The sequence below is a fragment of the Polypterus senegalus genome, chromosome 8, assembly GCF_016835505.1.
Source record: "Polypterus senegalus isolate Bchr_013 chromosome 8, ASM1683550v1, whole genome shotgun sequence".
Taxonomy (NCBI): Eukaryota; Metazoa; Chordata; class Cladistia; order Polypteriformes; family Polypteridae; genus Polypterus; species Polypterus senegalus.
In genome coordinates, this window is record NC_053161.1 from 144399437 (window position 1) to 144423257 (window position 23821).

General features: G+C 36.3%; 1 protein-coding gene across 1 annotated transcript in view; it reads right to left on the bottom strand.

Annotated features, from left to right (window-relative positions):
• Positions 1 to 23821, bottom strand: part of zdhhc17 (zinc finger DHHC-type palmitoyltransferase 17) — a 133937-nt gene that overhangs the window by 42716 nt on the left and 67400 nt on the right. The window contains exons 3-6 of the mRNA XM_039762198.1: positions 9737 to 9840; positions 8530 to 8652; positions 8016 to 8093; positions 1894 to 2038 (exon numbers count right to left, since the gene is read on the bottom strand). Of these exons, the coding sequence (XP_039618132.1) occupies positions 1894 to 2038; positions 8016 to 8093; positions 8530 to 8652; positions 9737 to 9840 (450 nt within the window). The remainder of the gene's footprint in view (positions 1 to 1893; positions 2039 to 8015; positions 8094 to 8529; positions 8653 to 9736; positions 9841 to 23821) is intronic.

Sequence of the window (23821 nt, forward strand, 5' to 3'; positions counted from 1 at the left end):
TACACATTTCCACCTATGTAACATTAATTGTATTCGCCCCTCCCTCATCTCCCCACACCACTGCTATTCTTGTTCATATCCTTGTCACTTCTCGTCTGGATTACCGCAATTCCCTTTTCTTTGGTCTTTCTTGCAAATCTCAATCAACTGGTCCAGAATTCAGCTGCCCGCATCATTACTAGAACCCCCTCTATTCACCATATCACTCCCATTTGCAGCAGCTTCATTGGCTTCCAGTTCAGTTCCGAATTCAATTCAAAATTCTCCTAATAACTTTTAAGGCTATCCACAACGTTGCCCCTCCATATCTGCCTGACCTCCTCCATGTTGCCATTCCCTCCCATATCCCTTAGATCCTCTTACTCCATCCACTTGACTGTCCCCTTCGTCCGTCTTACCACTATGGGGAGCAGAGCATTCAGTTGCTCTGCCACCCAGCTTTGGAACTCACTACCACCTGAGCTTAGAAATACTGAATCATTTTCACTTTTCAAATCTAAACTTAAAACTCATTTGTTTAAGACTGCTTTTTCTCTTTGATTACAATTGCTCTGTCTGATTTTAACTGCTGTATTTTACTTTTGTTTATAATCTGTGTTTTGTCTATTGTTCGGTGTCCTTGAGTGTTTAAAAGGTGCTTACAAATAAATAAAATGTATTATTATTATTATTATTATTATTATTATCATCATCAACTTTCTGTCGACTGACATTTCAGCTTGGGCTTTTAACCCATTGACAGCAACATGTAAATTGAATGATTTTTTTTTTTACTTTGGTTATATTCTTGAATAAAAGTGCACATGTTTATTTGATATTTGGACTACAAGTCTTCACACATTATACACTTAAGCACTTCAAGAGATGCTCTCAGTTAATGGGTAATTAACACTAAACAAGGAAGCAAAGGTTAACAAACTCACACAATAATAAAAAATAAAAAAAGCAGTCTGTTGACAATTAAGCACACAAGGAAAGGAATAAATCAACAAAAAAGAAACAAAAGTACAAAATAGACAGAAACTAACAAACATATCTTGCCCTGCCTATTGGGTACGATAGCTGACTCACTTCACATCTCTGTACCAAAGCAAAACAAACTCATCTAACTCACTCCCCTCTATCCTGTTTTCTTTCTCCACTAAATTAATGTATTTCTGGCAGACAAGCTCTTCCTTTATCACACCCTCCAACTTGCTAGTTGCTAGTTCACACATAAGAACAGGAATCCACATTTCCACATCCTACACAGCTCTCCTGTATTCCCCGAACCACTATCTCTCTCTCTCTCTCTCTGTGTAAGTATGCATGATTTAACCTAGCCCTATGTCAACCTGGTTGTGACTTGATGTGGCCACTCCATGTCAGGTGGGCACTCTCTTAAATATCAAGGGTGCAGTATTTAATATAAATATATAGAACTAGAATCAAACCAGTCACAATGTTACATTAAGAGACTCAAGGGCTACAACTATAAATAGAGCATAAATGACCTTAACTGGAACTGTGGCTAATTAAGACCTTTTAATCAACAAATCCACAATACTGAAATAACATTTAAAGACTGGCACTTGTCACAGTAGTTCTGACAAATATTAAAAGTAAACTAGTCTTAGTCTAATAATTCAAAATTGTATATAATAGGAGTGATTTAAGAATTAAATGTTTCCTAGATTTAGATTTGAACATTATATTCAAGGTAGAATAAGCCTCTTTTGGACTTCTGAGTCTACACACAGCCTGGTGAATCAAGTTATGTCCTGTATAATAAAGTTAATTTCAAGCTATAACATTTATCAATCTTAAATGAAAACATGTCTTACTATAAAGAGAAACAGAGACAGTGGTTGCACACAACACAGGCAAAGCAAAAGATTACATAGTGACACGTACCTGACCCTTTGCTATGAAATATGCCACAATTGATGTATGTCCAAACTGAGCAGCCAAATGAATGCAACTGCAGCCTTCACCATCGATCAGTGATGGATCGGCACCATATTTCAAGAGTTGAACAACCATAGACAGGTGCCCTTGTCTGGGAAAGACAAAGAAAGAAAAAAAAAAAAATAAATTCTTTACTAAAGAAACACCAGACCATAACTGAACCACGCAACATAGCAGACTTCCTAATGATGAAAGTACATCTACAAAGTATAGAGCCATAGATAAGAAAATGGCAAAAATTTCATGGAATTACTGTTCAGAAGAAAATGCTCAAAACTAAAATTTTTCACAAATATACTGTACAGAATAGAGAACATTATTAAGTATAATATTAAACCATATTATGATACATTTCAGAAATACAGTAAAATGTCAAAAACTTGTTTTTTTTTAGTTAAATAGTAAGATGAAAAATATGGGCCCATTACAGACATATATATATAAACATATATAAACATATATATATATAAACATACATACATATACACATACATACATATACACATATACATACATACACGCACACACTCATCAAGTACTTTATTAGGTACACATGTTCAACTGCTTTTTAACGCAAATATCTAATCAGGCAATCGCAAGGCAGCAACTCAGTGCAGTGTCAAGACAACCTACTGAAGTTCAAAACAAGCATCACAATGGGGAAGAACGGTGACCTTGAATGTGGCATGGTTGTTAGTGCCAGAGAGGCTAGTCTATTTCAGAAACTGCTGAACTACTGGGATTTTCAAGCACAATCATTTCTATTGTTTACTGAGAATGGTCCGAAAAAGGGAAAATATTGAGTGAGCAGAAGTTCTCTGGATGAAAAGGACTTGTTGATCCCAGAGGAGAATAGACAGACTGGTTCAAACTGATAGAAAGGCAACAGTAACTCAAATAACCACTTGTTACTGCTATAAAGGTATAAAGAAGAGCATCTCTGAACACACAACACATCGACCCTTGAAGTAGATAGGCTACAGCAGCAGGAGACCACACTGGGTGCCACTCCTGTTGCCTAAGAACAGGGAACTGAGACTACAATTCTCATGGACTCTGGACAGCAGAAGACTGGAAAAACACTGCCTGGTCTGATGGCTCTCGATTTCTGCTGCAACATTTGAATGGTAGGGTCAGAATTTGGCATCAACATGAAAATATGGATCCATCCTGCTTTGCGTCAATGGTTCAGGCTGGTGGTGACAGTGTAAGGTGTGGGGGATAATTTCTTGGCACACTTTGGATCCTTTAGTACCAACTGAGCATCATTTAAATAACACAGCCTATCTAAGCATTATTGTTGACCATGTCCATCCTTTTTTGATCACAGCGTGCCCATCTGCTGATGGCTACATCCAGCAGAATAACATGCCATGTAACAGAGCTCAGATCCTCTCAAACTGGTTTCTTGAACAAGACAATGAGTTCACTGTACTCAAATGGCTTTCACAGTCAACAGATCTCAATACAATAGAGCACCTTTGGGATGTGGTGGAATGGGAGATTCGCATCATGAATGTGCAGCTGACAAACCTGAAGCAACTGTGTGATACTATCATGCCAATATGAAACAAAATCCATGAGGAATGTTTCCAGCACCTTGCTGAATCTATGCCACAAAAATTACAGCAGTTCTGAAGGCAAAAGAGGGATCAACCAAGTACTAGCAAGGTATACCTAATAAAGTGGCTGGTGAGTCAAGTGAGTGTGTGTATATGCATATATACACACACATACTTACATACATACATACATAACAAACTTAGCGTTTGCATATCCATATTTAGCAATGAATTATTTTGTTTTGCCCATATTACAATCTAGCATAATCCCAGTGCTTTGAAGCACTAAATAGATTTTATTTTGGTGTTAATAACTGGAGCAGCTCACTTTACCACCACTGTAGGAAAGCCATATATGCATAACAATGCATGGTGCATGGGGCGTATCTCTCACGAGCATGAACGATGCAAAACTGGATAGAAGATGGATGGATTCTTAAAAACACACCCGTGAAATTGTTCGACATAATCAGAGAATGAATTTGAAGCCTCTGTTCCTTTCTAGTGTCTGTACAGGACACGGTGTTAAAAAGCGATTCATCTGCCAGTCATTTTGTCTCCTTTTACAACATTGTTCGTGACACTAATAAGTCAGGGGTCCTAAATCACGTTTCTGGAGGGCTGCAGTGGCTACATGTTTTCATTTCAGCTAGTTTCCTAATTAGAACTCAGTCCTTACTGATAAAGCAACACATTATATTATAACCCTGGTATTTATTACTTTTCCCATTCATTCCCATTCATCTAACCCGTCTTCTTCAAACACAGCACTATACACTAACCTAATGCCAATCACAACTCTGTAACTTCAAAGCTACTTTTAAGACTTAATAATCCATCCATACATCCATTCCAGTACTTATATCTTGCGACATTTGTAACTATTACAGATCCCCATCACTCAGCAATAACCTCTCTGTATTACTGTCCATCCCTTAATTTTACTCACTTAATTTTTACTGTCATCACAATTTTGAACTTCATCCACAATATGTTGTAACATTTGTCTTGGCACTTCCTTTCTATATTGGGCTAACACTATCCTTTGCTCAAAACACAAGTTGTTTGTTGATATGGATTAACTTTTATTGCCTTTTATTTCTTCTTTTCCCTACATTCCATATTTTTTTCTTGTATTGAAGCTGCAGGGGTAAAAGTATTTATTACACTCTAAAATGACCTTCAGCTGGCTTAAATGAAAGCCTAAAAAGTTAAGTTAAAAAAAAAAAAGTAAAGTTTTGAGGCCTTAATAAATTTTATCATTTTTATATGGATACTTTATGTAATTTCTTAGATTTACAAATCCATTAAGTAACCTGACTGTAAAATGTACTGAATTCTCCTCTTTATTTTATACATGTTTTATTACAATACTTCAAGTTGTGGTTCTCAAAAAAAAAAACAACCTATCAAAGAGGATGTAAAATAAACAGATGTACAGCAAGGCATCTTTAATTGACTTTGATTCCTCCGCTTCGCCTTTATTGTCTTCTACCAGCTGATCAAAAAAACATTCCTCCCTCTCTTTTCACTACTTGCTATTGCTGACACTCACCTTTTTGTAAGTGTGCTTTGCAAATTAAATATATTAAATTCTTACTTATTGTTTTGTTTTTTTTGAGTAAACAGCCAAAAACACTGAATCATGTATAACTAAACTTAGTACATAAAAACAACAACTATTTGCAATTTACCTCAATTCATTTTTACCAACAGCTAGCTGAATGGAATTCTTGAGTTCACTTCAGAATTGATTACAATATTTTCCTTAAAGAAACGATATAACCAGTCCTTTTCACAGCTAATATTTTGTTATCCCACTTCCAAATACATTATTAAGAATGACTTCGGTCTGCAAATCACGGAATACATTTACTTTGGGGGATAATGCTGGAGCATCTTCCTTAGACTGAAAAGAGCCTCTCTGGCCTGAAAATAAACTTCAATATTTTGGGGCTCTTTTCTTGCGCCTGGTGCTGCCAAGAGAATTTTCAGCCATCCACAACCAAGAATTAAGAATTTAACATTATGCATCCCTAAAATATGAGTCACAGGTGGACGAATTATCAGATTTTAGTAGTCAAACACAAGAACATAATTGTGATATTACTGATCACAATGTCTTACTCTGCTTCCATAATACAGGTACAGGTTATCGTAGGTTATATTAAAACCCATGCAAGTTTTTTCCTTCAGACATCAAATACAATTTTTCCCCCCTTCAGTTACTGAATATTTCAAAACTTCACCCTTCTGATTTAGTACTTCTTCCAGTCCCCAAGCTAGCAAGGCTCACTGGGGTGAGTGCCACCAGCCTATAGTCATTCAGAAAGACCACTTCCATTTTCTTAGGCACAGGAATAATTTATGTCCTTCAGAAGCAGCCAGGAATCACGGATTCTCTGAGAAATGGTAGGATGTCACTGAAGAAATCAGCTGGTATTTACACATACAATTCTAAATCCTGAATGTATGCCTATCTAAATGTAAAGACAGAGGTAAAGAATTTAGGGGTAATTATGGAATCTGACCTAAATTTTAAATCACATAATAATCAGATTACTAGGACAGCACTTTTTCACTTAAGAAATATAGCAAAAATTAGACCCCTTATAACTTTGCAAGATGCTGAAAAATTAGTTCACGCTTTTGTTTTTAGTTGACTAAATTACTGGAATGTACTCTTCTCAGGACTACCCAAACATTGTGCAGAATGCAGCTGCCACCGCTTGATCAAAGCACCATGCAGGCCCTACATTGATGGATTGAAGGCCAGAATTCAACAAAACATTCATCGTCTAATTCTTCCATGTGAAACCTGAAAACCATGAGGACTGACTGAGATCATTAATGTTAGGTTGAATGCCTAGTGGGGGCTGGGCAGTCTCATGGCCTTTGGAACCCCTGCAGATTTTGTTTTGTTTTTTTTTCTTCTCTCCAGCCCTCTGACTTTTTTTTTTCTGTCCTCCCTGGCCATCAGACCTTACTTTATTCTTTGTTAGCTAGTTTTTCCTAATTTTTATATTTTTTTCATCTTGTAATGCACTTTGAGCTACAACATTTGTATGAAAACGTGCTATATAAATAAATGTTGTTGTTGTTGTTAAGTTACTTATTCCTCGAGTATGTATAAGCAAAAACCATGATTACCACCACTTCTTTCCAGTTAAAAATTTTACCCTTAAGTTATCAAACATTTTGTTAACAGTAACACTGTATGCACCAAGCAGGCAAGTGACAAACCATTCTCACCTTCACTGCAATATTTTTAATATAGTCACTACTCAGCTCTGAAATATATCATAAAGACAAACCGAGAAACTCTGAAGAAAACAGTGCTCACACAAAAATCCTATACAGTATATTGCTGGAAGGCTAATGAGATTGCAGAGTCCTACTTATGTGTTCATCATATCTCAGCCAGACATGCTAAAATGTTTACATAGCAGGTTAAAGCCCTTAAAATATTAATATCCTCCATATTCCTTTTGTCACACATGTGCAATTGGGCTCAAAAAAGTGTACATTCCTACCGGACCAGGGGTTGGCACTGCCTTCTAACTCTTTCTCCTCTCTTCTTGCAGAACAACCAACGACCCTTCAAACTTCCTATGACCTCATTTCCCTTCCGCCTACTCTATAAACGACATTTTGTTGTTTTTCAGTTGCTTTGGACTCAAGTCTGTAAAGGCCTTAACCACATTTCGACAGAATATGGGGTAGATCCCGAAACCTTTAATGAGTTCTTCTGCTTTATTTACACTGTATTTGAACAATCACATGCTCAATGCTGATGCTAAAACTCAGTTATTTTTGTATATTTTCATAAAAAAATTTTGTCTCATAAATCATGTGTATACAAATATATAGACGCACATGCTTTGTTAGATGAAAAAGAACACTAAGCAAGATGAGTTTATTGTTATGTTACAAATAAAAGATATGAATTTAAATTTGAAAATGTAAACAAATCACTGTTCATTTAAAAGCATGCTTTTTAAAATCATTGTTTGCTATATACCTAACACCCCTCACTATTTTTTTTTAAATACCAATTATCATATTACTTTTCCTCATTATTTTATTTTTCATGAAATCTATTATCTGTAGCTTCTTTCAATATCTAGAAGCCAGGGAATATATTGAATTTTGATTATTTACAGTTAATCTAAGAACCCACTAAATTCACACAATCCACATATACAATTCCTGTTAAGAAGAGAAAGGTCCTAAAAGTTGCAGCAACTGTTTTATGAAATGTTTGCTCCGTATTTACATTTTTATACTTTACACCACAAAGTTGCAACTGGTATCAATTAAATTATTATTATTCAAAATTAATTACTGTAAGTCAGGATAATGCTTTTTTACTTCAAAATGGTGACATATTTTTTTTCAAAGCCTACTTTGTACTTTTTGTATAATTAAAGTTAATATAAGCAGTAAAGTGAAGTTCAAGGTCAATTAGTTTATTTTCACAAATGGACAATGAAAGTTAAATTGTACCTGGTTGCCCAATGCAATGGCGTAGAGTTCAGATCTCCTCCAAGCTGATCTACAATAGCACCTTTAGAGATGTAGTATCTGAAAAATTCAATTACACAGACTTAACTATATAGCATCACCATATTCACTCTGTAAGTCAAAGTTAAACCAATCTATAAAAGGTGCCTAAAAAACTACAGAATTTTGTTTAACAGCTTAACAGATGCTTTCAAGACTACAATATAAACAGGCAGAGAGATTTATAACTAATTCTTCAGCATCTGCTTAAAAAATGAAAAACTTCACAAGCTGATCAAAGGAAAAAGAACAAGGGAACAATCCCCCTGTAAACAATGAAAAAACAGTTATTAAGAAATATTTACATAGATAAGGAAAAAAGGGTTTGCAAATAATACAGTTTTAAATGTGTGGCTTGTGTAGAAAAACAAAAGGACAGACATAAAACTGTAAAGGATAACCTACTAATTTTTAGGAAGTCTTGTTCACCAAGAGATTATGAGTATGACCAACTTACTTGACTAGGTCTATCCTGTTGTTAATGGCTGCCCAGTGTAAAAGGGTAACATTTTCTTTGTCTGGTTGTCGAACATCATATCCGGCTTCTACAAGTTCTCGGCAGCGTTCAAATATTCCGTACCTACAAGAGAACATTTTCTTAAATTAAGTATCTGTAATATCTCAGAAAACAAACAAAACATGGGCTGTGAACATGGTAAATCTGACATTTCCATTTGTTAAAGTTCATTTAGTTAAATTTTTTTTAATTTATGGCATGAAGTAATTTGCTCTACACATAGTCTATGTCGTACAGTGTTTATTTGAGGAAGAGGGAGATACCAGCTTCTCTTTAGGAGGATTGTAACTGCAGGCAATAGAGCACGAGTCTACCGTAAATGTTAAACAGAAACCTTAAAACCTAACAAAAAAGTGTCTACTTCAAAGAAACAAAATCCTAGTTACCAAAACAATGTGGCTACATTTAAGCTAACAAGCTGGCACTCTTTTTAAAGGGAAAGATAACTTCTCTTCTTTATTCAGAATAACGTGTGCTTAGAGTTTTCATAAAAGGAGTAATAAAGAGCAGCTGGACTAAACTATCCCTGCCCAATATGATCTTAAGAAACATCTATTGACATTACACAGGTTATAAGTGTACATCACACTATATAATGAAAGAAACTTCAAGGCCGGTGGGGGTTGTGGAGTTGTATGACTCCAAAAATAATCATTAATATTTGGGGCCCTACTGGAGCACAGTCAGTGATCTATTGTAAAAATGCAGAAAAGTTTTAACAGGGTGAGGTTATGCAGTGATACAAAGCTGTAAATCTACATATGAAGTGATAAGACCTTTTAAGTTTTGGATTAGGGATATTTTGTTCCAGAGTATTCTAAGAGACTGATCAATAATCACAAGGAACACTTGGTGGCAGCATAATCAAATAATAAGCCTGAAGGCCAAAGGTTTTTTTAAGAAGTGAATGTGTTACTTTAGCCAAAAGATTTTAGATGAGGATTGAAAAGAATTCATAGTGAAAAATACACAATAATGCAAATAATCAGTCAACACTTTCACAGCGAACAAGACCTTTTCTTTTAAAATTGGTTGAAATGAAAAATACATTAATAATGTACACTGTTACTACTAGCAAACAGCAATTGTCATTATTCCAATTTGAAACAGATTTAAAAAAAAAAACATTGTAAGTGTTATGACTTACTGAGTGGCTTTAACAATATCCCAAGTGCTATAGTCATCTATATGACTTTTCCGTCCAAGAGAGTCACTGTAACCATGATTATAATGGCTCTGTGGCTTAATTTCCTGAAACAAAAAAGAACATGTGGAAATATTTCAACAAAGAATTACACAAAACGCAATGTAAAGAAAAAGAAATACAATATGAAAGTTGAAAAAGATGTACCAATCAATTTGAGTCAACACCTACTCCTATGCTATACTGCATTAATTAAAGTATGGGTTTGGTATATCTGAAGTTCAAGCTATTTTTTTCTCACAACTGAACCATTACATATAAAATTTATACTGTATCTACATGTATAATGCAAACTCAACTGACTTATTACATCATCAACAAAAACACTATTTCCCAGTTAGTAAAACAGTTAAAATCTAACAGGATGGTACATCTAGGCCAATACGTACCCGTTAAGAAAGCACATTTCAATACATCAAGTTAGGTATAAAACCCTCCCCAATACAAACACCAAAACCCCAAAATCTCTAAAATGTCTTGATGGATTTTATTGGAACTTGGTGGTCCTAAAGAAAAGAACACAAGTGTACAAATTTTTTATATGTCAAAATATATTAAAACTTATATGCCGTTTGCTGCATTGAGAATGTGCTTCATGTAAATTAAAGACACAAACAGCCACAAAAATACCACCACTAACTAAAAGGGTGGATGGACAACTGAAGATGGGGTGGTGTCCTGGACAAGAAAAACAGATGTGATTATGTTTTGAAATGGAAAAAGAAAGTCCAGCGACATTTAATGAAAATGAAAAGCACAATGGTAAGAAAGTGCTGTTGTTGACTGCTGACTACCAGTACTATTGGAGGCATACTGGCTCTCATGATGGTTGTCCATTTTAATCCATTGATGTCCTGGTGTGAAGCATCAAGTGCCACAAATCACTCCCACATGACTGACAAGCTAGCAAATTCCCTTACAGCATCAAATGCCACAAAGCACTTTCAAACGAACAACAAGGGCAGAGAGTATCGAATGCAGAGAACCGCCAACTCATAGGGGTTTGATCTGAAGAGTTCTGGAAGCAATGGATGCATTACCAATGGATGAAAGGTGCAACAACAGATGTGAAGCTACAAGCAGTTGCATGGGAAGGGAAGTGAGGAGCACAGTAACATCTTTACTGCAGAGCATCTATATATTGTAACCTGTTAGCTATTTCTTGAAGAAGGTCCATTTGTAACATTCTAAAATTTCCTTTTTTTTTTTTTTTTAATTTCCTTTCAATTTTTGTTAACCTAAATTTTAAATTCAAACCTCTACCAGTTTACTGCTTACCTTTTTGCCATTTAAGGTCATTCACTGCATTTCAAAAGATTAAATTTAAAGTAAAACTGATCTGGTCTAAAATTTTTTGACCAATAGTGTATACAATAATATACATACTGTATGAAATTGAAAGTTGACCGACTGACAAACTTCCGCAGGATGGTACATCTAGACCAGTTGGTATCTGTTAACACTAGAATTACCAGAGCCTACAAAAAAACTCGTAGATCCGTCCCACCTTAAATCGCTTCACAACTGTCCATCAGTGTCTTTTGTCCTGTAAATGTGTCAATAAGCAGCAAGCACCTGCTATCACATTCCCCACACGGAACACACATGAAATACATGTGTTCCAAATAACAGTACTGTATAGTATTTATAAAAGGTATAATTTTAATTTACTTCTCACTCTATACAACTCCAAGCAACTGACACGCAGGTAAACAGACATGAGCTGAGAAAACTGTGCGCCGGTGGAGGATGTGATAGCAGACTGCTTGCTGCTTATCAACACATATAAAGGACAAAAGACACTGATGGAGAAGTGAGAAGCGATTTAAGGTGGGACGGATCTACGAGTTTTTTCGTAGGCTCTGGCAATTCTAGTGTTAATCTAATGTGACTTATCATTGAAGCCTGTAATAGTGAAAGTACTAACGTAACTCTGCCAAATTAACAATGTAGGGTCAAGAGGTTCAAAATGCTTATGAATTAACACATTTTGATAAAATTCTTACATAACACAAGTTAAGAATTCCAACTTTTATGTAAGATTTTAATGATTTAAAACAAATAAAGATCTTCTGGAATGAAAGGGACTTCTGGTTACATTTATAAATGGTTAAATCAGTAAGTGGATAACATAAAAGATTTGGTCAAGACAGCTGTATCTATTGACCTAATCGATGAACCCCAAACCCACATATACTGGTTCTTTATTTACTGTTCAAAATATATAAAAAAAACAAATTAATCGTCCATGATGCCCTTTAGTATCTGCAAATGGTTCCCTTTTACAACCAATTACCCAGTTTATTGATTTCAATATAAAGCATTTGGTGTGCCTAGCAAAATCATACATAAACGATTCTACACATTTAATGTCCAAGTTAAATAATACTCGTTTAAAGCCCAATTGTATTCTGGTCACGTTTGACACTGAATCTTTTAACACTAATATTTATCAAAAGGCAGCTGTTGCTACCTTCTATGACACTTTTAACAATATCCCGAGGTACTTTGGATACAAGTTTGGTCAGCTATTCCCTACGGTTCTTCAAGGAGCAATCCATTCCCTTTCAAATAGGGAAAAAGATAATGACTACAGATGTGGAAGTTAAAATTCTCATCCCAAAAGCATCACAAGCAGCTGTGAATCACTTCAGTAAGCACCTGAGATCTATGTCTTATAACGATAAAAGGACATCTAAAACAAATGCAACACTTAGGTCCTCGCAATTGATACCTTCCAAATCTTGGATGCACCTTGATGAAAATCATGAACAGGAGAGGAGGAGGCAAGAAACATCTTTAATAGAGTCAAACTCACACAAATAACACAGTCAACTCAACCCAGGTATCTGGGTGAAGGAAAAAAAAGGTCTTCATAGCTGAATGACACACAGCAGTACCAAAACTTCATATTCCTATATTAAGTTTCCACAAGGTTCCACAAAGGACAAACAAGATTTTTCCAAAAACACGTACATTGGACCAGCATACTTCCATGACCCTTCAAATACTCTGCAAGGCTGAAAAGTTGGTCTACTGTTCTATGACCAGAATGAGGTCCATATTTTTACTCAACGATGTGAATCTCAACTATAGTCCCTATTCAAATACAACAGCAGTTTCTCTCTCATGGAGAATATATTTCAGAATCCTGCATCAGACGACACTACTGTTAAGCAGCGCAAAAGTTTGCTAATACATTAATTTTAGGACTTATTTTATGCAAGATTGTGTGTCCAAACTTATTAAATGCAGGTTGGTTCCTCACAAACATAAACAGAACAATTTATTATTTCTTTTTGTATTGTATCAACTTTCTACCTTGTCTCTGAAAACACAACAAGTTCTAGCATATGGTGGAAGATATACATTACTTCTAACAGAGCATATAGAGCAGAGAGGTACTATACTCCCCTTAGCCATTTGCTAAAATGATGCAGAATCTCAAACTTTAAACTAATCCTGGAATGCTTAATTTTGTAGCCTAAATGAAGCATGAACAGATCATCACCACAAATAAGATACATTTTATTTGTAAATAAATTTGGTAGATTAAAATCACAGCTATCTTTAAATGTAGACAGACAGACAGGTTAAACTTGAAAAATACAGAACTATAGACTATCAAGGGGAATGATTATTTCTATGTGAAACTTTATTTTAAAAAAATATAGTGTCTGTTTGTTGTGGTTTGAAATGCAGCTTTTCACGCACAGAAATGTATACTAACACAGCATGTCTGTACCAGCTGTCGATTAGCTAAATAATGGTGGTGATGTGCCCATATGATCGTGAAAAAACAATAAACCAACTTTTTTCAGTTACATTCACATAAAGTGAAAAAAAACCAGACTTTCCTAGCTATATGTGATGTCTGCATGAAACATCTGGGTTCCCAGTGGACTGATTTAATAGAATTTTTATATAGATATTCTTTGAGGAAATTTGTCAGGAAAGTTTAATTTTCATTGCATCCAGTGTAAAATTTTGCCAAATCAATATGCGGACAATAAATACACATTTCCATACCGGATCGGTCGAGCCCAGGGTTAACAATGACCACCACCAATACTGTTAGTCAGAAAGAGTTAGCAGATATGATGGAGAGAAGTAAGGTTGATATATTGTGCATGCAAAAGACTAAATGGAAGGGGAATAAGGCCAGGTGGATTGGAGGTGGATTCAAATTGTTCTATCATGGTGTGTATGGGAGGAGAAATGGGATAGGAGTTATTCTGAAGGAACAGTATGTCAAGAGTGTCAAACAAAGTAATGATTATGAAGCTGGAAATTGGAGGTGTGATGATGAATGTTGTTAGTGCATATGCACCGCAAGTTGGGGGTGCAATGGGTGAGAAAAAAGATTTTTGGAGTGAGTTGGACAAAGTGATGAACAGTGTACCCAAGGGATAGAAAGAGGTGATTGAAGCGGATTTCAATGGATATGTTGGTGAAGGGAACAGTGGAGACGAGGAGATGATGGGTAGGTATGGTGTCAAGGAGAGGAATGAAGAAGGCCAGAGGATAGTGGATTTTCCCAAAAGGATGGACATGGCTGTGGTGAATACATATTTTAAGAAGAGGGAGGAACGTAGGCTTACGTACAAGAGTGGAGGAAGATGCACACAGGTAGATTACATCCCATGCAGAAGAGTTGATCTGAAGGAGATTGAAGACTGCAAAGTGGTGGCAGGGGAAAGTGTAGTTAAGCAGCATAGGATGATGGTCTGTAGGATGACGGAGATCAAGAAAGAGGAAGAGAGTGAGGGCAGAGCCAAGGATCAAATGGTGGAAGTTGAAAAAGGAAGACTGCAAGGTTGAGTTTAGGGAGAAGGTGAGACAGGCACTGGGTGGCATTGAAGAGTTACCAGAAAGCTGGGAAACTACAGCAGATGTAGTAAAAGCGACAGCAAGAAGGGTGCTTGGCGTAACATCTGGAAAGAAGGAGGAAAAGGAAACCTGGTGGTGGAATGAGGAAATACAGGAGAGTATACATAGGAAGAGGATGGCAAAGAAGAAGTGGGACAGTCAGAGAGATGCAGAAAGTAGACAAGAGTACAAGGAGATAAGATGCAAGGTGAAGAGAGAGGTGGTGAAGGCTAAAGAAAAGGCGTATGATGAGTTGTATGAGAGATTGGACACCAAGGAGGGAGAAAAAGACCTGGACCGATTGGCTAAACAGAGGGACCAGGCTGGGAAAGATGTGCAGCAGGTTAGGGTGATAAAGGATAAAAATGGAAACGTACTCACAAGCAAGGAGAGTGTGTTGAGCAGTTGGAAAGAGTACTTTGAGAGGCTGATGAATGAACAGAACAAGAGAGAGGAGGTTGGATGATGTGGAGATAGTGAATCAGGAAGTGCAACTGATTTAGCAAGGAGGAAGTAAGGACAGCTATAAAGAGGATGAAAAATGGAAAGGCCGTTGGTCCAGATGACATACCTATGGAAACATGGAGATGTTTAGGAGAGATGGCAGTGGACTTTTTAACCAGATTGTTTAATGGAATCTTGGAAAGTGAGTGGATGCCTGAGGAGTGGAGAAAAAGTGTACTAGTGCCGATATTTAAGAATATGGGGGATATACAGGACTGCAGTAACTACAGGGGAATAAAATTGATAAGCCACAGCATGAAGTTATGGGAAAGAATAGTGGAAGCTAGGTTAAGAAGTGAGGTGATGATTAGTGAGCAGCAGTATGGTTTCATGCCAAGAAAGAGCACCACAGATGCAATTTCTGCTCTAAGGATGTTGATGGAGAAGTTTAGAGAAGGCCAGAAGGAGTTGCATTGCGTCTTTGTAAACCTGGAGAGGAGTTGTGGTATTATATGAGGACGTTGGGAGTGGCAGAGAAGCATGTAAGAGTTGTATAGGATATGTACAAGGGAAGTGTGACAGCGGTGTGGTCTGCGGTAGGAGCAACGGATGCATTGAAGTTGGAGGTGGGATTACATCAGGGATCGGCTCGGAGCCCTTTCTTATTTGCAATGGTGATGGACAGGCTGACAGACGAGATTAGACAGGAATCCCCGTGGACTATGATGTTTGCTGATAACATTGTGATGTGTAGCGATAGTAGGAAGCAGGTTGAGGAGACCCTGGAGAGGTGGAGAAATGCTCTAGAGGAGAGGAATGAAGGTCAGTAGGAACAAGACAGAATACATGTGTGTAAATGAGAGGGAGGTCAGAGGAATGGTTAGGATTCAGGGAGTAGAGTAGGCGAAGGTGGATGAGTTTAAATACTTGGGATCAACAGTACAGAGTAAAGGGGATTGTGGAAGAGAGGTGAAAAAGAGTTCAGGCAGGGTGGAATGGGTGGAGAAGAGTGTCAGGAGTGATTTGTGATAGACGGGAATCAGCAAGAGCTAAAGGGAAGGTTTAGAGGACGGTAGTGAGACCGGCTATGTTATATGGGTTGGAGACGGTAGCACTGACCAGAAAGCAGGAGACAGAGCTGGAGTTAGCAGAGTTAAAGATGCTAAGATTTGCATTGGGTGTGACGAGAATGAACAGGATTAGAAATGAGTACATTAGAGGGTCAGCTCAAGTTGGACGGTTGGGAGACAAAGTCAGAGAAGCAAGATTGCATTGGTTTAGACATGTGCAGAGGAAAGAATTCTGGGTATATTGGGAGAAGGATGCTAAGGATAGAGCTGCCAGGGAAGAGGAAAAGAGGAAGGCATAAGCAAAGGTTTATGGATGTGGTGAGAGAGGACCTGCAGGTGATGGGTGTAGCAGAACAAGATGCAGAGGACAGAAAGATATCGAAGAAGATGATCCGCTGTGGCAACCCCTAATGGGAGCACCCGAAAGAAGATCTCAAATACAGTTTATTCACTTTTGATATCTGAAAAAACTCTCCTTTAAAAGCACTAGAAAATTTACGAAATCACCCATTTTAAAACAGAAACATTCTCGATTGCTGATGAATCACAGATTACCTAAACTTGAATATATGTATAGTATACTTTCCTTTCCTACTCATCTGATAGTAACTGCTGATGGCAAATGACAAACATTACTCAATCCAAGTTTCTGAAACACCAGCAGATACATGCAGTCAGCTGCTTGCACAATCCTCTGGCACACCAACTCAATTCTCCTGGTACCCAAATTCCTGTCAGCCAAATTAAATGATCAGCATAGCAATGGAGGTAAAAAAAACACAAGCAAGGGAAAGAAAGAATCACTTAGCTTATCTAGAACTGAGCTGAAGGGAAACCAGCTCAGTCAGCCATTACACTTATAGTTAATATGTATATGCCTAGTTTTCACATGACACTAAATACAATACCATGACCCCACTAATTGCAGGTTATAATGATTTAATTTTTCTCTAGCATTACTTTTATAGTTTTAACAAATCAGCTACATAGCATGTCTACACAATGTTGGCATTTACACTGCCTATACTTGTAAGTACCATTGTATTATTTTGTGACATCCGTAGTATTTTGTCAAAAATCTTATTTGTGGTGTTAAAATAAAACACTACATGTGTAAATCATTAACTCCAAGATCCCTAACCTCCAAACACCTTGGCTTAACCAATATGGTCAACCAAGTAGGTTAAATCTTTACCTGGCACAACCCTACATATAGTTCTCAGAGCTTGTTTAACAGCCATGTAGCTAAAGTCCGCTTTAATAAGGCCCATCAGAAACTTTAGCTTAGCAATTGAACATGAGTACCTCAAATATGGATATTAAAAAATACTGTTCAGTTGCTAATTTTAGGTAAGAATAATAAAATGGCATAACCTTGAAGAGATAGTATTTAGAGTGAAACAAGATAACAAAGGCACAATAGCCACATCTGGTTTGACAACTCACATTCCTCCCAAAAAGATATCTCTTAATCTGCTTCTGAAAAGAATATCTATAAACTTTAGCTGAAATGCCATTTGTGAAATATGCACAAGGGGTGGTACTGGATGCAGCACAGGATGCCCTTATCTGGGCAGAAAAACAAACATAACCCTCCAGAGACATCAAAAATAGAAAGGCATACAATAAAAAAAAGAAACCTGTGCAACCAGCACTCCCTCTAAGCATATTTTCAGTACTACCTGAAACACTGCCACTCCAGAGAGATACACAATTAAAAGTTAAAATGTTTTTCCTGGCACGGGACATCCATCTCTTGTTTTAGACTGTTTTAAAAAGTCGTTAGGTTTTTGTTATGATTAATTCTTGTAAGCATTTACAATTTGCAACCTTTTATTCATTTGTTACCTGTTAGTCATAGGATACTTTGTTCTTGTTTTAATATCGAACCATTTGTTTAAAATGGAAAGAAAATACCTTGTAATCTTACATATTGCATAGCCTATAATTGGTACTGAAGCAATCTGCCCTTTGTTTATATAAATAAAAAAATAAAAAATAAAGTAACATTGTTATTACATAAAAACTAATTTCAAATATTGGCTTAAATGTGTGTGGGAAAAAAAATCTATCACAACAATACTTGACTGCCTGAAATGCAAAATGTCTTGCTGGAAGAACACAATGCCCTTGCACCCTACAATACATTGTACCCATATACCTCAACTTTTTTCTCCACATTATACACATAAACATGCATTCAAATAAACCATAAAAGTCATTTTTGGAGCTGGTTTTTAATGCAGAGCTTTTTTCTTTTTAAAAAAGTCTATGATGCAGCTGGCATTTTCAGCTTTTTTATGGATACAGTAGGCAATACAAAAATTTAGTAAAACGTATCGTACAGAAAACTATTGATTTTTAAAAGAGCTGTTTCTGTTACTGTCTTATAAATTTCACTTTTCTTTGCTCCATATTTATATACATTCCACACACTAGTTATCTAATGCTAATTATACATATGAACTTATTTTGTAAGTATTTTAATAAAATCTTAATTGCTAAATTTTTCTGTAAAAAAAAAAAATGGAGGAAGCAGAAAAAATAAAAAGATGAAATACAGACAATTGTCTGAAATATTTTAGAAGTACTGATTTATAGCTTTACCTACAAACAGCTGTCAATGTGCCTAAAATCAGAAAAGGTATTTTTTAATTAGGTAATAAAGCCTTGCAAATTGACTGAGTATTTGAAAAAGGCACATCCTTTGAATGCAAACAATTACATTTTTAAATAACACTGATGATGTCCCTGCATAACAGAAAAGTTCACCATTGATTACTAAACCAGAAACATTCATAATACAAGCGAGGTTCTTTGTACTAAGTGCCACTAGTGTATCTGAAGCCGATTTCCCCAATTTGCATATGAAGTTGATGTTGGCACATTGTTGGAACTGTATCATTGTGCCGAATGACTATGCACAAATCTCACTTAAACGGTAATTAATACAATACTACATGACAAAACCAATCCAGACCTGTTGGTCTACAGATGTGCTACGCTTTCCTCCAAAACAATGTGTGCGTAATCTGATCTCTCATTCTCCAGCTATATCACAATTCCGGGAACTTTTTGACTGCCCCTCATATACTATTCAGCAATTTCAAACTCTTTTTTAGCTTTCTTATTGTAATTGAAAACGTAAGCTGTTATACAAAACACAAACTCGTTTAAAATCCAATCTCAGGCAAAGCAGTGCTCGTTGTAAATCAAAGGACAAAATAAAAAGGTCTGAATTCATTAAAGTAACTTTATTTCTGTTTGTCTAATTGCACAAGATGACTCAATTGATTCCTTTTTTTCAGTTGTCTTCCTCAGTGGTCATACAACTCACCACTCTGAATAATACTTCTGTTATATTAAGGAGGTGGCTTCCAGAAATTCATTTATGAAAATGAGGTGGTGTTGGCCTACCAATTTTGAGAACCAATGCATTTGACAAGTATTATACAAACTAGCTACTATAAAATTCATCATGCATTTCTCAAAAAATATTTTTTTAATTAATCACAGAGAAAACAAAAAATGTCATATCAGCAAGCTGATCTTGGGTGGCGGGGTCTTGTTGGGTGGGAGCTTGTGCTGGCACATAGTACATGCACTTAGTAATTTCAAACCATGAATAACATAACAGTACAGTTTGAACTCAAGTCAAAGGAGAACACACTAAGAAAATCCAGGCCTTAAATAAAACGTCTGGGCACCACAAAGCTGATCTTAATTAAGAAAATCCAGGCCTTAAATAAAACATCTGGGCACCACAAAGCTGATCTTAATTAAAAAATGGGTTCAAATTTGAACAAAAACGTACAACTCTTCTCTCAGTAATGAAAAATGATTAAGGTTATTTATTTGCCCATAACAAAACTTTAGATAAGGACATTTGTGACTAAGGTTTTATTGAACTTTCTGTGAAGGCATGCAATCTACAAAAGTAATTAATCAGACGTTTAAACACAATTTTGTATAGAAGTTGGAACTTGCACTGAAAGATGTCCATTAATGGACAAAAATCAGCAAAAATAATAAGAATTATTATTACGTTTTACAACATAACATTTTAAACTTAATAAAATAACAGTGAAACACAGGTGGCAACACAGGGGGTCTGCATGAGAGATGTTAAATCACTGACATCTGCCTTTGTGTAATTGTGTTTTCATCTATCAATATTACAAATTAGCCTCAGCACAGATTTACTTTATCTATGATGAAATGATCCAATAGCTAAATATTAAGCTGACTAAGCTACAGAATAATGATTCTTAAATGTTTATGTCTATTTAAATTTTTTTTTATTTTTATGATCTTCTTGGGTTTTCTATATTCATAAGGTCTTTTGTTTACAGGTGCCATCTTACACATGTTTGAGTGTTACAACCTCCACTTGGGTTTTGCTCATTGAGCAACAGTTCTAAGCTGCAATATTATGTTGTGTACAATTAAGTTCTATCTGTTCTACTCTGTTCCACATGCACTCTCAGGCATATCTGTTGTGAAATAAACATTCTGTGGCTTGTACTTGTACTAAAATCAGGTTATCAACCCCAGCTACATTTTCTCTGCCACTGAACCTGCAGTGAAACAGTCAGTCAGTCATTTTCCAACCCGCTATATCATAACACAGGGTCACGGGAGTCTGCTTGAGCCAATCCAAACAATTCCATTTTAAAATCACAAAACATTGCACTGTTCTGTACCTCAGTATTCGTGGAGGCTGCTATATGTTCATCTACACTACTAGTTTGCTTCCTTCATAATTAAAACATTGAGGCCACTAATTAAAAATCAAATGAAATTTAGATAGGTAAATTGCTAGATTATGTGCTCATGTATAACTGTGGATTGCCAAAATAACCCAAGGCCCATATGTATAACTTTCCTTTCTACAACTCAACTACATTACATTTATTTTGAAAACACATTTATCTAATGCAGCTTCTAATCATGAATAGCAATAAGACAATGACACTAAACATACACAGCTGTAAGTACTGTACTTTGCCACTATGAATATGTGATAGCAGCAAAATACATGGAACTAAGCGTGCAAACAATTTTAAGAAATTACATCCCAAATATTACAATCTAAAGCTAAAATTGTCTAATCAGCAAGGTCCCAATACAGCAATCCGCCTTCCTGAAGCACTATGCCAGATGTACATGACACAATAGAAGGTTCAGAAGTTTAAATTATACAGTACAGAAGCTGTAGTAGTTTGCATCTTGTCAGCCTGAACGTCTATCTTTAAAACAAAGCATCCCTGCGACCTCCCGGGTCAAAGTAAATAGCTTTTTTTCCTCTTGTCAGAATTGAGGTAATTAGTAATTAGGCAGATACCACAGTAATCTTTGAGAATATTCAAGCTAGGAAAGCAAAATCAATTATGGGTTTCAGAAGACTCATCACTTATTTTGCATAAACAAAGATGAACCCGATTTAATGAAATTGGGGGTGGGGAGGATTATCTGCAGGCAATGCATTTGATCTGCTCGATAATTTTAAAGGAAAGAGAGTGTAACCTCTACTGGCTGACCCAAGAAAGGAAAAAAAATGCCACCAAAACAACTGTTCATTACTGCTTATAGCAAAGAAGAGCACAAAGTTTGGCATATATATGCTCTCACACATACAGTGGCTTGCAAAAGTATTCGGGCCCCCTTGAACTTTTCCACATTTTGTCACATTACAGCCACAAACATGAATCAATTTCATTGGAATTCCACGTGAAAGACCAATACAAAGTGGTGTACACTTGAGAAGTGGAACAAAAATCATACATGATTCCAAACATTTTTTACAAATAAATAACTGCAAAGCCACTGTACATATAAGCTGTTGAACTATAGTATGCACAATACGGGTGCTGAGCAAGCTCCTGTCAATCATGGAGAATTCACTGCATCCACTGAACAGTATCCTCTCCAGACAGAGGAGCAGCTCCACTGACAGAATGAAGAGATCGTTCCTCCCCCACACTATGTGACTCTTCAATTCCACCCAGTGAGGTAAACATTAACATTATACAATGATATTGTCTGTTATACCTGCCTTGCACTTTCCACCCTGCATTTTTTAACTTGCACTGTATTTTTAACACTATTTAATTAATATTGTTTTTATCAGTATGCTGCTGCTGGAGTATGTGAATTCCCCCTTGGGGATTAATAAAGTATCTATCTATCTAAATAATCAAATGACGTTATCCTCAGAAAAGAAAGTCTTTCTAAAAAAATCACTGGCTGTGTGCTTGCCACTCCTCCTTCAATTATAAAATGTTTTGGATGAGGACAGAAGAAATACCCCCTTTCCAATCAGCCACAGTTGCAAGTCATAAACAAACCATTTAACTTATCTTTATATATAACACGCAACCATAGCTGTTCATTCGTCTGTCCAGGATTTTAAATCACCTGTAGCTCCCAAACCATTAGACCGATTAACCTGAAATATGGTACACATATACTACATGACATCTACTATCTGCTTTCTGGGTGATGATTGACCTCCAAGATTATTCCTCTTTTTATTTGATTTCATTCTAGCATCAGCTCTCTGCAGCGACAGGCAGGGTGGCCGCGCATGGCACATGTGTACAGGCGTGGTTCTCATCTCTACCACCTTCGCTGTCACTTCCCCTACCTCTTCATATCTTACATCATTCTTGAGGCAGATTGAAGACTTAAGTGAAAAATCAAAGAAAACGTACTCTTTAATTGCAATACAAACACTGACTTAATCAGTTTTAACATGAAAAGATGCCGACGAAAGAAGAGAAGAAGCGGGCCAATTAGGGTGGAGAACAGAAGAGCTGCTCAGGAAGCAGCAAGGGCATGAACCATTGAGCAAACAAATGCTAAACATACAAAGAAAGAGTATGAAAATTATGACTGCTTAAGTCAAGTGTATTCACTGCACGTTATTGTGCAGTGCGCCGTTACTGGTCTTTAATAAATTGAACACTAAAGTTAGAAATGTTTACTGAGGCAAGAAAGAAAAAACAAGCATAGCTGAGTATGAAAGACAGAAGTATTAGTCGAAAAACCAAGCTTTTATCCTCTCCATACAACAGAAACTCATAGGCTTCCAAAAGGATGTTCGCTCTAAGGCTAAGGATCTGCGCTGGTATCCCGAAGGTTGCCAGTTCGAATCCCCGCCCCTGCAAAAAGAGATCTTACTCTGCTGGGCCCTTGAGCAAGGCCCTTAACCTTCAATTGCTCCAGGGGCGCTGTACAATGGCTGACACTGCGCTCTGACTCCAAGTAGTATGCGAAAACTAACAAATTCCTAATACAAGAAATTATGTAAGGCGAAATAAAGAACACAAAAAAAAAAAAACCAACAAACTCCATATCATCCTCTTGATACAACGTAAACCATAGCAGTGCACAAGCAGAAATGATCTCACTGTCAAAAGGAATTTTAAATTCAGCATTATTTTGTGCATTATTATTAACTTGTATAATATCTTATTGGTTTACACAGATTAATTACTTTACTTTTAACGGGGAGATTTTGCCATTACATTAAGTATAGAAAAGTTTACAGTGCTTTTTAAATTGTAAATATGAAAATAGTTTTGGGAAGAATCCATGCATGAAATTTGAAACATTTAAATTACAATTAAACTGGTTGATAACC